The sequence below is a fragment of the Stegodyphus dumicola genome, chromosome X2, assembly GCF_044657685.1.
Source record: "Stegodyphus dumicola isolate Sdum_Otavi_A_Nest chromosome X2, ASM4465768v1".
NCBI classification, from domain to species: Eukaryota; Metazoa; Arthropoda; class Arachnida; order Araneae; family Eresidae; genus Stegodyphus; species Stegodyphus dumicola.
The window spans coordinates 10,687,904-10,704,016 of record NC_140781.1 but is presented as its reverse complement, the minus strand read 5'-3'; the positions used below and the strand labels follow the sequence as shown (position 1 = coordinate 10,704,016).

The 16,113-nt window shown below is 34.7% G+C and overlaps 1 protein-coding gene across 2 annotated transcripts in view; it reads right to left on the bottom strand.

Moving 5' to 3' along the window:
- The window catches only part of Cln3 (CLN3 lysosomal/endosomal transmembrane protein, battenin), a 175,678-nt gene that overhangs the window by 47,753 nt on the left and 111,812 nt on the right, over positions 1 to 16,113 (bottom strand). For both annotated transcript variants that reach the window (XM_085809748.1, XM_085809747.1), the window contains exon 10: positions 3,184 to 3,337. In XM_085809748.1, coding sequence (XP_085665874.1) covers positions 3,184 to 3,337 — 154 coding nt within the window. The remainder of the gene's footprint in view (positions 1 to 3,183; positions 3,338 to 16,113) is intronic.

The following is a 16,113-nucleotide window of genomic DNA, read 5'->3' as shown; positions in this document are numbered from 1 at the left end:
TATTTCAGGATCCGGACGGTTTCCATACAAGAGCTTGAAAACGTGAATTTTTCTTAAAATAAACCTGGAGATGTTTTCCATTCTTTGTTGATATATACTGAAAAGTTCTGTTTCTAATTTCGCACGATCCCTTACAACAGGGAAGGCTTTTAGTAGGGCAGTCTTGAAATTTTCGTAGGTATAGGTGGGACTTCCTGCTTGACCCAAGAGACTTCTGCCGATACATTTGAACCAGTTAAGCGCTTGGCCCCTCAAAGCGCTGGTAGCTAAGGTAACTTTTTGAAACTCGTGCACGGGGTAGAGCATGAAGTGGTCATCCAATTTTTCCAAAAAACTGGTTACCTGTGAGTTTCCATTAAACGTTGCTTCTGGTTTCATCGAAGCGCGCATGGTCTGGACAATATACCCAAATCCTTCCAGGGCGGCAGCTGGCATTTCTGGATTCTGAGCTGTTTCTGCAGGCAGCACAGGTTCTTCTTGAAACTCGGCCATGGTTATTCTTCGTCGGGCGCCACTATCAGGTTCAATGTTTCTTCTAACCTTCTTCGGAAACATACAATGACCTGACTAGAACAGAGAGCTTACTAAAGCTATGTTCACTAATTGTAGTAAGTAGACAGGATACAGACGAAGGGTATACAAAACCCTTTATTTTTTCTTTATATACAATGACTTCCGTACTTCGGAATACAATGACCCTCCACTCGGGGTCTAACTTAAAAGATATCAAAATAAAACTAAACTCTAATTTAACTTTAGAATAAGATTGGCCTTATAATAACAGAAAGCGTATGTAGCACAGAGACTGTGAACACTACAATACGTTTAATTTATCAAGAGGATTAAAACCTCTGGCCTGGAAGGCAAAGTAGCAACTGCGTAACTTCTAAGGTAAGCGGCCTGCTTCGAACTCACGGCTTCCTCTCTTCTGCTTGGCAAAAAGGCCACACTTAAATACTTGGCGTTCGCCAGACAACTTTGCATAAACTCCTTCACGCTTATAATTCTGGCCGGAAGTAGAAAATAAGAAGTGATAGTAAAGATTTAAAATAAAATAAACGTTAGTAAAACTTAAGATCCTTACAAGACATGGAAGTCTGTGTGTCCAACCAAAGAGATACCACCGCAAATACAGACACTGCCTCCTGCGTAAGCATCTCTTTGACGAATGTTTGATGGATGATAACGGGTTCCCTGTCCTCTCCAAATCAAATAAGGCCTACTATCGCTTTGGTGGCTAAAACTACACTCATCCATAATGAGAACAACCCTTCACTAGTCAGCCGTCCAGTTGATGTGTGAACCTCAAACGTTCCCTCCTATGGCGTGACTTGAGCACCATGTTAATAGCTGGTAGCCTCGCGTACAGACCTCCTTCATGAAGCCTTCTATGCACAGGCGACGCTGACACCAACCTTCTGGTGGCTGGAGCAAGGGACGATCTGAGCTGAGCCAGAGATACGGTTCCTATTCCTTTTTGCTCATAATGCCAAATAGCAGCCATCGGCGAGGGTCATAGTGGTTGGCCATCCTTGGCTGAACCTCTTGGGTGCCAAATCTGTGGTTAGAAATTGTTGCCAACGTCTATGAATTACAAAAGGATTCACATTTATTCATCTGAGTACATCTGTCTGACTCTGTGCTGCCTGTACTCTTCCAACAGTTCTCCATCGCAGTTTTTCAGGCAAATGATGCCTGGAGGTCATTGTTACGAATTCCCTATCGCAGATTTCTTATCTCAGTATCAAAGAGAAATTTACAGGCTTTCTTTCAAACATGCAATTTTATGCTCCTCGCGAATGAAGCATTCCAATTGCATCGCCATTAATTTAAATACTGCAGTTTTACTCAACAATTCTTATTTAACAACATATTCAAATTTTATAGAGATTAGCTTATTTTTGGATGAATTATCGCCATTTTGATATTTTTTTTAATTGTTGGAAACCAGTGTATGATAGCGGTATCTATATGTGGAGGCACGGAGGAGAACGAATGTTAAGAGCTTCCATTCTTCTTCGCCACATCGATCGAGCACTTCGACTGAAGATATAAAGTGCTACTGAGTACACTTTCCACTAGCCATTCTCACTTCATTTGAGGTTTTAAAACCTGGGCTGCGCTGTTTCTTCGGAGCCTCTGTTGTCCCATCTTTCATCAAATTAATGGATTAGCTGGTCCTAACCTTCAAATAGAGGTATCATTGGAATGCGATTGGAAACAGGCGATTGGAAACACATGCTGTCCTATTAACAGGCGATTGGAAAATCACATGCTGTCCTATTGCATCCTCAACACATACAGAACTAAAGTCCCTGTGGCTTTAGTTCTGTGTGTTGTCTATTTCTGCCTTAGCCTGCACGCTTTCCAGAATTCTCTTTAGCTGAAAACATCTGCTCAATGGTTGCAAAGGGATCAGCATGACAATACAATACTTGCTAGCTAGTGCGATAGGTGAACTCTTGCACAGAACTAAAGCCACAGGAATCTCATTATCAAAAAATGTCATCCAAAATAGCAATTTTATTGGCCAGTACTGTAAAACACAAAGATGAAATAAACCCGGATGTAAAACATACTTAAAATTAACTTTTTTAATAAAAATATCAGAGTTTTGCCAATGAATGTTAAAGGATAGTATAAATGTAAACAATTTTACAAAAATGCTAAAAACCTTAAAATCATAGAAAAAAAAAAAAAAAAAAAAAAAAAAAAAAAAAACCCACTAACTATTAAATCATAAAACGAGCCTGCGACAAGAAAATGCAGTAAAATTCAAAAAGCGTAATTAAATAATTTATTTGAAATAAAAATCAAAAACCTATGTTAATGAAACTTACAACCAAAGTGAAATGAGCAGAGCATCAAACAGCATTTATATTCCATAGCGGTGAAACATAATAGGAATGATAAAAACGTAAACAACATCAGGCATGGTTAAAATCACAAAAATCTAAATAATTAATAAGAATAAAGAACAACATACGTCTCTAATAATAATAATAATAAAATATTTTAATTTATAAAAATACATACTGCAATACTTTATAAAAAATTAATTAAATAAGCTTTAAATTAAAACCAAACAAAAAAAAATATTTGAAAAAATGAAGATAACTACATCAAATAATGTCAGGCACATTAAAAACTTAGTTTAAACATTAATTAGAGTAAAAATGTTACCTTCACAAGTGAAAGTTTCTTTCGAAAGCCGTATAACTCAGAAGGCTCATTATAGTTTCTTTTCGTCATTTCAATAGAATCTCCAAGCATAGGCTCCATTTCGGAACTGCACTGACACTTAACAGGTACTGGATGAATAATTAAAATCCAAAAACTGAAAAATTATCAACAAAATACTTTATTGAGCAAATAAATATATTACACAAATTAGCGATCACATAAATAAGATAATCAGAATTGACAAAGCAAATATTAACTAATAAAACTGCATTTTTGCAACAAATGTTCCAACCATTTGTTCCCATATAAATGTAATACTACCCTACTTAAGTGTGTATAGAAGAATAAATGATGAAATTAATAAGAGTAAAAAAGTACTTTCGGAAATCTCTTGACAGGGAGTGACTTTTAGCTAAGCCAAGTGATGAAGGGTGAACCCTCCGAGGGTTTTATGTTCTATGGGGGTCTCAGAATACATTATTATTAATAATAAATTTAAAGATAATAATAATAATAATAATAATACAAATTTTATTTTAAGTCGAAAAGATTTTATTGTTTTCTTTTTTAACTACTAATTTCTTTCTTCTTTCCTTATAACAACATAACGTACATAATACAGTCAAAAGTCTTTAATCCGGACTCGTCGGGACTTCGGCGATTCCGGATTATCGATTTTTCCGGATTATAGATCATTAGTTTAAATATGGTAAGATGGCATGCAGAAATTATAAAATTAAAAATATGAAACCGTAATTGATAAAATAATGAGCAATTATGATCTAAAGAGTATCAAATTTACCAAAAAAGAAGCTTAATATTTATTTGTTTACTTTATTCAGGGTTGCCACTCAAACAGGAGAATGAAATTCCCTGACTTTTCCAGGTTTTCCAGGTGTGTTTCAAGAAAATTCCAATCTATCCGCGTAATGTACGTTGGGTGTGCTAAGAGGTAAATTAATTATGGTATTACTTGTATTGTGTAGCAAATTCACTTAATTATTCAATAAATCCCAGAGGACATTTATTCTTACTTATTCTTGGTATACTTTATTTGATAATTTTGTTTAGTTTTCCACTTAAGAAACTTAATAAAATTTAAGATATATATATTGGATAACAAATGTATGTTTTATTTAATTATTACTCATGATCATCACCAGTTCAACACGAGGCTAATCCGGTCCTTATAAATCACAATGCAATGCTAAATAGTTAGGTTAGATTTTAGGTAAATTTAATTTGCGTGAGGTATGTTCTTAAAAGGCACCTTAACACATGAAAACACAAATATAATTATAATAGTTATTTTCTCCACTGAAGATTGAGATTAGAATCCTCCCAATCTGGAATAAAGTAAGGCTTTTTTTTGCAGACATTCTGCAGCTAAACGAAAGAAAGAAATCTATTTTAATAAACTGAGGTATTTTATATTTATTTCGCAGCATACATAAGGAAAAAATATGTCCATTAAATTTCGTGATGGTATGTCATCATACTGCTATAATTAATTTCAGGATTATGCCAGAGAAAATTTCCTGAAATTTGGAAATATTATTTACTAATAATAAATAAATTTAGAGGGAAGAAGCAACATTAAATTATATGAATAACATAAAAATAATTACTTAAAAATTGAATTAGAATAATCAACGATATTTTAGCGAATATAGTTATATTACATGGCTAGCCTAGATGACTGATTACTATTTTTTTTATTTTACTGCAAAATGGCAAGGCATTTATTTAAATAAAAAAAAAAAAAAAAAGGTTTAAAAAGATTTTGCGGTAAAATTCTAGTATACGGTAAGGCTTTGGCACGATTTTGAAAATTGTCGCCAGGACCAAAATGACCCGTTTACTGCGCATCAAGATGTCGCCAAATCCCATTATTATTCTAACCAAAGAACGTCTATGTAAAGAAGAAAAGGTTCCATACAAGTAAATGCTATTACGCCGCTAGAATGCGGAGGGAAAATTTGCCAGGGGATTTGGCGACGGAACCTGGCGGCCAGAATTTCCCTCTCCGCGATGTGTACAGGAAATTGAGAAACGCGTGTTAAGAAGAAACGCTCTTTGACAAAAAGAAAACTACGAAAATCCGTTTTTAAATTATTGCGAAAAATCCTATCAGGTTCAATGTTCCTTCTAACCTTCTTCGGGAACATACAAGGACCTGACTCGGAACAGAGAGCTTACTAAAACTATGTTCACTAATTGTGGTAAGTAGACAGGATACAGACGAAGGGTATACAAAACCCTTTATTTTTCTCTATATACAATAACTTCCGTACTTCGGAATACACTGACCCTCCACTCGGGGTCTAACGTAAAAAAGTATAAAAATAAAACTAAACTCTAATTTAACTTTAGAATAATACACGTGGAAGATTGGCCTTATAATAACAGGAAGCGTATGTAGCACAGAGACTGTGAACACTACAATACGTTTAATTTATCAAGAGGATTAAAACCTCTGGCCTGGAAGGCGAACAGCAACTGCGTAACTTCTAAGGTAAGCGGCCTGCGTTGACTTACTGCTTCCTCTCTTCCTTGCTTGGCAAAAAGCCACAACTTAAGTACTTGGCGTTCGCCAGACAAACTTTGCATAAAAACCTTCACGCTTATAATTCTGGCCGGAAGTAGAAAATAAGAAGTGATAGTAAAGATTTAAAATAAAATAAACGTTAGTAAAACTTAAGATCCTTACAATCCAAGAAGAAACGTCGCAAGTGGTTAAAGAAATTTTAAACGATATTCATTTTATGAACTCTTGATAACGTGACCTTCGAACTTCGACACCGGTTTCGAGCTTTGGCAACAGATGTATCAGACATGCACAGCTGTTTTCCTCTATGATGGAACGGAGCCACAGCCACGTCTGTTGCAGAGAGGTTTTCCTTCTTTACAATACATATTCTTTGATTCTAACCTCCATGGTACCGTATACTAGGATTAAACCCATTGTGTTTTATACGAGAACGGGTACATTCTATAGTTCATGCACTGCACATGCGATTCTCGAGAATATTGGAAACCAAAAGTTGCGGGAAAGTTGCTTTGCCTTTCTAAAAGACAATCAAATTGGAGCTGCGAAAATTGGCTCTATGCCAGCTACCCGAATGACACTCACGTGATACATAATTCGCCAAAAAAGTTACCTCTTCCGACGTCGGCGCAAAAATCGCTTTTTTTGGCGGGATCGTTGTATGAACGTCCCTGACTTTTCCAGATTTTGACAAAAATACTTAAATTCCCTGACTTTTCCCTGAATATTTTGGTCAATTTTCGAATTCCCTGACTTTTCCCGGTTCTCCCGGTTTTCCAGGTAGCGTGGCAACCCTGTTTATTTAACATTTCTTTCAACGCGCGCATGCGTAAAGCATACATTACGCATAGCCGAAATTAGAAAAATTGCAACCAGAAAACTATTTGATTTGTATTCGTGATATTTATAATAACGATAAATTTGATTTAAATCATATCAAAGACGGAGTACATCGAGATGAAATACTACATTTAGTAAGGAATTATAAGCCGAATAAAATAAAAACATCTGCCGTGAAGATAACGATAGTGCTGACAGATCAACTTCCAGTTCATTGCGCGCCCCCCCCGCGCAGAGCAGCGTGAAATTGATAAACAAATTTCAGAACGGTTAGATAAACAAAGGATATGCCTTTATCCATTTTTTGTAGCAATTCCACTTTTTGTTTGATGGACATCGAAACATACTTTCGTTTGGTAGATCCTTTGGGAGCTCCAGCATCGGAAATTCTATTTGACATAATCGAAAGTTCAAGCTTACTTTTATAAAATTGCTCTTACAGTCTGCAAAAAATAATAAGCCGGATCCAATTCGAAGATTAAGGAACAACGCAATCATCAACATTAACTGAAATAGATAATTAGATAATTTTAGCTTATAGCGTCCGTTATACATTAAACGCGCACTCAATAATGTATTCTGCGCTTGCGCAGACACATATGCGCATAGGCGTCAACGCGGCGCATGCGCAGAAAGATTTTAGCTTTGAGGTTCGGATTATAGATCATTCCGGATTATGGGTGTCCGAATTAACGACTTTTTACTGTATTCACTTCCTTAATCTTTGCGGATGCTGAGAATGCGCGATTCTCATGATGTTTTTCTCCATTTTCATAACAGATGAAGCGCTGATCTAGCGTAATACTTACAGCATATTTCGTCGTTACCTTGTTGCCTTCGTTTTCTACTCACATATGTATAATTTATGCAATCATACTGTCTGTTACTAAAATATAATTAAATGACAGATTATTTTATAATGCAAATATATGCAACAATTGTACGTAAAAAACTGGGCCCTTTCTTTCCTTCTTTTTCAAAAAAAAAAAAAAAAAAAAAAGTTTCACATGAATTTTCGTGTACGAGAAAAAGATAATAAGCACTTAATAACATTTTACGATGAATAAAACTTCTGCATTATACGTTGGATTTTTTTTTCCTTCTAAATTTAAATAACAACGACCAATAAAAAATTATTTTGTACAGCTTCATTTTTAAAAAAGTTTATTCGCTGTAAAATTTTAGGATGTATTTAAAATATTAGGTTTCAGTAAAACGCTTAGTATTTTGTATAATACTCTAGTACAGAAACTGTAGTACCGATACACGACAAAACATAATTCAGTTACATAAAATATTTTATGCATAATGAGCGGACATCATTTAATTTTTCTTGTTTTGCCTGAAAATCTTCTGGTCACTATTTCTTAACCAACATTAAAAATGTCCTTCGTCAGTCGCCCTTTTGAATTTCTCTCATAAGAGTTAACATTTTGATATTTTTCACACAAAAAAGGACACTTAAAATTTTCCTACAATAAGCGGCTTAGCATTTTCTATTGTGCATATATTAGTTCTTTTTTCCTTATCGTCCCTACATTCTATTTTAAAAGAAAATATTTTATTCAGAAAATAAACGATAAATCATAAATCAATCTTGTTTAATCATAGTAAGCGCAACCCTTAGTCGACGCCTGAGGCTATAAGTGGACGTAGCCGCCGCCATTCTGAAATCAAATAACCAGAAGTGACTTAGATATATTTGTATAACGTCATGCATAATAGTTCTATTTTATGGCAACGAAAATATTTTTTCAAAGTTTTATTTATGTGTGAACGCTTTCTTGAACCATGTGTTTGAAACGACATCAATTTTATTTAACTTTTCTTTATTATTTTTAATTATTTAATCTTTATCTTTAATTGAGCAACTCATTACTCAATATTTATTCATTTTTAATTGATTTCATTATTTATTTTAATAACAGTACCCTTTCTGTGAATTTTAAAAAGCTGAAATTCGAGCCCATAATCTCTCGCATGATGCAAATGTGCAAATTAATCATCAAATTTTCAGTTATTATACTGTGACTACTTATTTTTTTACAATGCCTTCCAAGGATTTCTCTTCGAATTTTACTAAACTGCTACATTGGTTGATTTAATATTTTTTTTACATGTTTTATAATACTGCAGTCTCAACTTGAAAGGAAATGGAAATCATCTTAGAAACTACTGTGATAGATTTAATTTCTCTGACTCTGATGCATTTGCATGTAAGCAACGGGCATTTTAACCATTTCATATGAACTTTGGATCTTTTCTCTAAGTTATCAAGATCACTGATTTGCATTACCATACACTTTAAGAAAAATTTTATAATAGTTTCGTATAAAACATGTCAAAGAAAATATAAATATCTTTTCAAGAAACATCAACTTTATTTTTTATTTAAATTAATACGAAAATAAGAATCATTGTTTGGTAAAATGTTTCACTTTCACTCGTAAATTACTTCTTTATCACATTTGAAATGAATAATTAACCATACATAATCATTCTATTGCACTGATAGACCAGGGTTAATTTTAGCTTATTTCATTACGTATCAAGCGAGTATTTGAAAAAAAGTCATGTTTCGTTCTATCTGTGTAATTTCAAGTCAAATTTTACTAACACACAGAAGACTACTGCATTTTTAGTAAAATTTTAAAGGCTGAATTGAATGTTTCATTGCCAATTTGGCACCTTCTGACTTCATTCTAATAAAAAGAAAACATTCTTAACTTTATTCAGAAGAATAATTTATATGTTGTTTTATTTTTTTGATTCCTTTTCATACCATTTGCTAATCTACTAAATTTAGTTCCTAGTCCAATTTCAAGCAAAAATTTACAGTCGTACAAATCATCTTACTATGTGTTGTAGTAAAATCTTAAAATGAACGTTTCCTTAAACATTTGGAAGATTCTGGCTATATTCTCCTTAACAGAAAATGTTCATAACTTATTAGCAAAATCATTTATACATGTAGTACTTTGTCGTATTCTTAGCTAGTATCGCGAAAGTTCTCCTAATTCTGTAACTGTAACTTTAACGAACTCTATGTTTTGGGGTTTGTGTTCTCAGCATAACTTGTAAAACGCTCTAAAATGTGCTTGTAACCTTAATGTTTTCTTAAATATTTTCAAAAATTACATCTCTCTTGTTAATTCTGATGAATCCGAGATTTTAGCAAAGGAGATACTCGCCATCTGCGACGGTTCGGTTGATGGAACGACAAGTTGAGTATTCATCGTTCTTTTACTGAACATTTTGGAATATTTGGCCTCGCTTGCTGGGATAGTGTAATATTAGTTTGCTATTACTGATAAATCTAATGTGTTCACCAAATATATTAAGTATTGAATATTTTCAAACATTTCGGTCAATCAAAAATGAGTGAAGAAATTATTTCTAAACTGAAAACGAAACACAGTACATCCAGATAAGCAGTTAATAAATTCCTAATAAGATAGAGTATGATCTTTCCGAAGATAAAATTAATGTAAACAAATTGGAAGAAAATTTAGAGCTGCTGAAGTGTAAGGTCAGTATTTTAAAGTCTGTTGAATATGAGTTAGAAGCGGTTTTAAAACCGGAAGAAATTAAATTTCACTTAGAAAATGTGGATGAATATCTAGATAAGATAATTTTATGCAAATTTAGAGCCAACAAGACAATTAGTGAAATTAAAAATCAAAATTTATTGATTAATGTTGAAAAGTTACAAAATTTAAATGAAGAAATTCCTCTGTGAAGAATATGCTTCTCAAGAAATTAATGTGAAACTTACTAAACTCACGATTAATAAATTTTATGACGACACTAGTCCGTGGCTCACATTTTGGAGCTCACACGAATCTGTGGTAGATGAAAACGAGACACTAACAGAAGTTGATAAACTTAATTATCTGAAGGCTCATTTATGCGGTTCCGCATTAAATGCTATTACTGGTTTCTCGACTATATATGATAGTTATGATAAGGCTGTCAAATTATTAACTGACCGATATGGAAGAAAAGATGTTTTGATAAATGTCCACATGAGTAACTTGTTAAGTATTTCCCCTCTTAAACATTCTAACGATGTTGGAAGCTTTCAAAGTTACTACATAATTGTCAGAATCAAATTCGTAGCTTGAAATCTCTTAGAATTTCTTCAGACACAGGAATTTGTTATGTCCTGTGATTTTAAAATTTTTACCCTCAGATCTAGTTTTTGAGTTTTTGAATATAATAAAGAAAGTGAAAACTCTGAATATAAAGTTAACGATTTAATCAGTTTTTTAAACGTCCAGTTCCAAGCGAGAGAAAAAGTTGGCCCCTTTGCCAGGTGACTCTCACAATGTTTTTTATCATTTCGCAATGGAAAGGAGCGTTAATGCTGACTCATCGGCAAAATCTAAACAAAAACTTAATCGCATTAGTAAAGAAAAATTACCAACTTCCGACGGTAAATGAAAATGTGAAAATTACCTGTGTATTTTGCGATAGATTTCATGATTCTGAAAGATGTGATTATGCATGTAATATTAGTATTGGAAACTGGAAATCTATTTTAATAAAAAAAAAGGGAGTTTGTTTTTGAAGTTTAAAACAAAACAAACATTTATCAAAAGTGTAAAATAAAAGAAATTTATTCGTTTTGTAAGGGAAGACATTTTGATATTATGTGATTTCAACTCAAAATAATCGCCTTAATAAAACAGAAGCTAGACTCTCTTCTAGTTAGACTTGTAAGCAATGATCAGATATCTGATCTATGGAGTTTAGATTCTTTAGGAATAGTTGACCCTATTGGAAAGAATGCCAAACGGAATTAGAAGAGCTTGCTTTTAAATACTTTAAAGAAACTGTTGATAGAGATGAAGATGGCAGATATCAAGTAAGAATTCCCTAGTTAGAAGACCATCCTCCATTGTTAAACAATAAAGATTCATGTAGGAAAAGACTTGATAACACAGCGAGATCCCTTAATTCTGGGTATAAACTAGAAGCCTATCAACAAGTGTTCAATGAGTGGGAAGAGGAAAACATTATTGAACAAGTAAATTCGAGGGAGGATTCGAAAAGCGATGAGAATTCATGCTAGGTAAGAAAAAAATGAATAATATTTATTTTTCATTTTTTTTGCCACGTCGAGCTGTTATAAAAGAAAATTCCACAACTAAAATAAGACCTGTTTTTGAAGGATAAGCTAAAACTCGTAATTTGGTGTCTCTCAAAGAATGTACTGAAAAGGGACCTAATTTGATTGAACTCTTCAGTGTTGAACCGTTTCAGATAGGGAAAAGAGTTATAACGGATATCCGAAAGGCCTTACAAATACGCTTACATGAAAACAACACGAATTTTCTGAGGTTTTTAGTGGGACAGATGGAAATCCTGCTTCTGAAATTTGTTATAGAAATCGCCATGTAATTTTTAGTCTTTCCTGTAGTTTTTTTTTTTTTTTTCCCTAGCTGATGTACTGACACACCATTTAGATAAAGCAACGGAGAAGGAAGAACTGGCAAAAAAAAAAAAAAAAAAAAAAAAAAAAAAAAAATCAAGGATTCGATGTACGTCGACCACCGCGTGACTAATATGGATTCTTTTGAGGAATTTAAACTTTTCCGTTCCGAATCTCAAAAATTGTTGAGTTCAACTAAACTTGACCTACGGGGAGTAGGAGCACACTCGTTCACCTTCACCTGCAGAAAATGATTGTATGGGGGGGGGGAAGTTCTAGTTTTACGACTATCTTGGAATCCGCATGATGATCATTATCTATTGACTTAAAGACATCCGCTGATGAAGAAACGACTCCAATAACTAAAAGAAAAATGTTCTCTGAGTCATAAAATTTTCGATTATAGGTTTCAGCTGTCTCTTTACATTAGGAGCAAAGTTAGAAGCATGTTGGAAACTTAAGGTCTCGCGTTACTCGGAATTGCCATCCGAGGTCGCAGAGAAAGTACCAAAAATGGAAAAATCAACTATCAGAAATAGAGAAGATAAAATTCCTCGACGATTATGAGGTTCTTCGACACGAAAATTTATCATTACATATATTTCACGACGCATGCCAATCGTCATATGCAACATATATTTTTTTAACAGCTGCCCAGACGGTATAGTGTTTAGGGGAGCCAACTGTGATACAGAAGGGTTGTGGTTCGAATCCCGGAGAAGGCATGGATGGAAATTGTCTGTCCCCTTATGGGAGGTAACGGTGGCCCCTATTAGGTGCATCCGTAACAAAATGACCACCACTTCTGGCCTTTGTAGTGGCAAAAGCCTAAAAATGATCAGTGCTCGCCATTAAAAAAATATTTACTTAAGCGTGGAAGCCAAAAATACATGTCAGCTATTTCAAGCAAGATCCAAGGTTGCTTTCCTGAAAAAAAGGATAATCCAAGGTTGCTTTCCTTAAAAAGAAAAAAAAAAAAAAAAAAGGGATAATCCAAGGTTGCTTCTTTTTCTTTAAAAAGCAAGTCCCGATTAGAATTAATGCTTGCAATGTCGGTGTTAGATTAGCCAACATTGAAAAGATCTGAAATTAGATAACATAGAAGCATTCCTCTGGTCTTATTCAATGGATGCCCTTTACTAGATTAAGAAGGATAAATGTGGCGTATTTGTTTCTAATAGCGTAACAAAAATTAGAAGTTTAATATCAACCGATCAATGGATCTGGAGCACAAAATCTGGCCGATCTTCCATCCGAGGATCTTCGGCGAAAGGACTAGCTAAAGGAAAATGGTTAGAAGTTCTTATCTGGCTAAAATATTCAAGAGGTTGTAGAGTCACTAGGATTTTTTTTTTTTTTTTTTAATGCAGAAGATGTGAAAACTAGTCAATGTCTTCGCTGGAACTCGAACCTGGACCTCTCGAATACGCGCCGAGTTTGCTAACCATTACACTACGAAGGCATGCATAAAGGAGGTAGAAAATACCTTATATACTCCCCCTTTTAAAGGGCGACTGGGGATTAGGGGACCTAATCGCCAAACCCTGGTGCTGTAGAATCATCATCCACCACCTTTTTTTTTTTAGTTCGGATCCACTGTAGAATTATTAGGTTATTTTGATGCAGGGGAGATGAAAATGCGCAGTGCTCTCGCCGAGACTCGAACCTGTTTCTCTTGAAGACGCGCCGAGTGTGCTAACCGTTACACAACGAAGGCATGCTGGAAGGAGAAAATACCTTATAAGGTGAATGGCCGAATTTCGAACTAATGCCAAATGAAGAAACTGTAAATTCAGAAAGGAAGCACATTATAGTACCTTTTATAAATGAAGAGAAAACAGATTTCTTCTATCGAATAATTTCATACATGAATGAAATTAGAATTACAGTATGGATTTATAGATTTTTCTAGAACACCTATCGAGAAAAGCCAAGGATCATTAACGGCGGCTGAAATTGGAAAAGCAGAAAAGATTATTTTAAAAAAAGTATAAAAGACTTTTCATTCGGAAAAGACGACAAACGACTACGGTTCTATCAACAGTTACCGATTCAGATGGATTATTAAATGTGAAGACAAAGGTTTTTATGATGAAGAAAATTTTAGACTTTCTCCAGTATTACCTTTCGATCACCATGTTGTTTAAAAGCTTAATTTGTAGAGACATTAGGAATTTTTGGAAGCACGAGAAATGAAAAATGAGCAACGCCTCCGCCGGGAATCGAACGACGGACCTCTGGAACACGCGCCCAGCGTGCAGACTACCACATTACGAAGTCATGCTAGGAAGGCGGGAGAAATACCTTATAAATTATGTAGAAACGCCAAGAACTGGGACATGCCAGTGTAAAGCATTTAATGCAGGCGCGTAGCCGCGGGTGTGCCCTAGGCACCCGCTTCACCACTACCTATACTTATAAAAGTGCTAATTAATTTTCAATAGATAAAACTTAAGTTTTAAAAATATTGCTTCCCAAAAATCTCATGAGATTAACAAAGAACGCACAGAAAGTCTACGAGTTTTCACCGCCACTTTATTTATCGGAAGAACTCCTCCCAATTTACCCAACTTGCAATTCTTCGGAAAACCAATTCCTTGGGTTCCTGCTCATAAGTGATACTTGATTCAAAATTAACTTGGCAACCTCACATTCGAAAAACATTTTCCAATGCGAAGGTTGTCAAAACCCAATTACTGCCATTTTTCATTAGAAAAAGCGACCTGTCCACGAAAAACAAGATCTTGCTCTATAAATCAATGATAAGGCCAATTCTGACTTATGCTAGTTTCGTAGGGGGCGCAGAAACAATTACTAACAGGAAACATGTCCAAACTTTCCAAAATATTATGCTACGGCAAATTTCAAAGCTCCTTGGTTTGTTACGAACGAGGATATTCATAACGCAGCCAAAATTCTCCCTCTAAATCACTTTATACAGCGACGTTCGGTTAACTTTTTCAAAAAGATTCCTTCGATCGGAAACCCCGTACTCCACACTCTGCCTATCTATCATCCGGGAATTGCGTCATCACGTAAAAGACCCAGAGCTACTCTGGAAAGCGCATATAATGCGTTACCATTTCCCAAGAGGCGTTGTTATGGAGACGAGGCGCTTCGAAGTTATCACTCTACTCGTTCACGCTCCTCCGCCTGAGCGAATTCGCTGTTCTTTCAGTTTCGCGTTCATTAAAAACGGGGTTTCACTTTTCAAATTGTTGCCACCGAATACTATCGCCCTGCATTATGTTTAAAGAAATTAAATAATGCAGAATCTGCATGAATATTTTGAAAAAAAAAAAAAAAACGCTACCTAGAGACATCCAATTTTGAATAAGGTAGTCCTTCACTCGAATATGGGCATCTGGAAGCCCAAATTTAGAGTTTGGAATTTGTTTTATTACATGTTTCATATCTTTTTAAACTTTAACGAAGTTTTGATTAACAAACTCGTCGATTTCAAAGTGAACAATGGCTAAACTGTACGAAAAAATAAACATTCTTACCTCGAGCGTGCGAGAGTTTGTATAAGAAATTCTAAAGATATGCTCTTTTTAATTTATTTTGTGATATTGCTGTTGAATTGAATGTTATGGTTTAAGTTGTCAGGACTTGTGTTTCTCTTAATTTGCTTTGGAAATATGAATGGTCCTGAATAAGAACAGGGAGCTTACTCAAGCTATGTTCAGCAAGGTGTGAAGTAGACAACACAAGCAGGAAGGGTATACGAAACCCTTTATTTTCAATCTTTTATAGGATCTTCCGAGCTTCGGAATACAAAGACCAACCACTTGTGGTCTGAACGTAAGAATATAAAAACTACTAACTGAAACTCTAACTAAAAACTAACTTTGAATTAGTATACAAATGCCTAGCACTAAGATTGGCCTTTATTTAAAAAAGGTACGTATGTAGTACGCCGAGCTGCTAAAACTACGATACGTCTGCAAATATCAAGAGGGCTAAACCTCTGGCCTTAAAGGCAACCAGCAACCGAGTAAAACTACAGTGGCAAGCGGCTTGCTTCCTAAAAACTCCTTCTCTCTCCCGCTTGGCAAAAAGCCACAACTGAAGTACTTGGGCGTTAGCAAGACAATTTGCATAAACA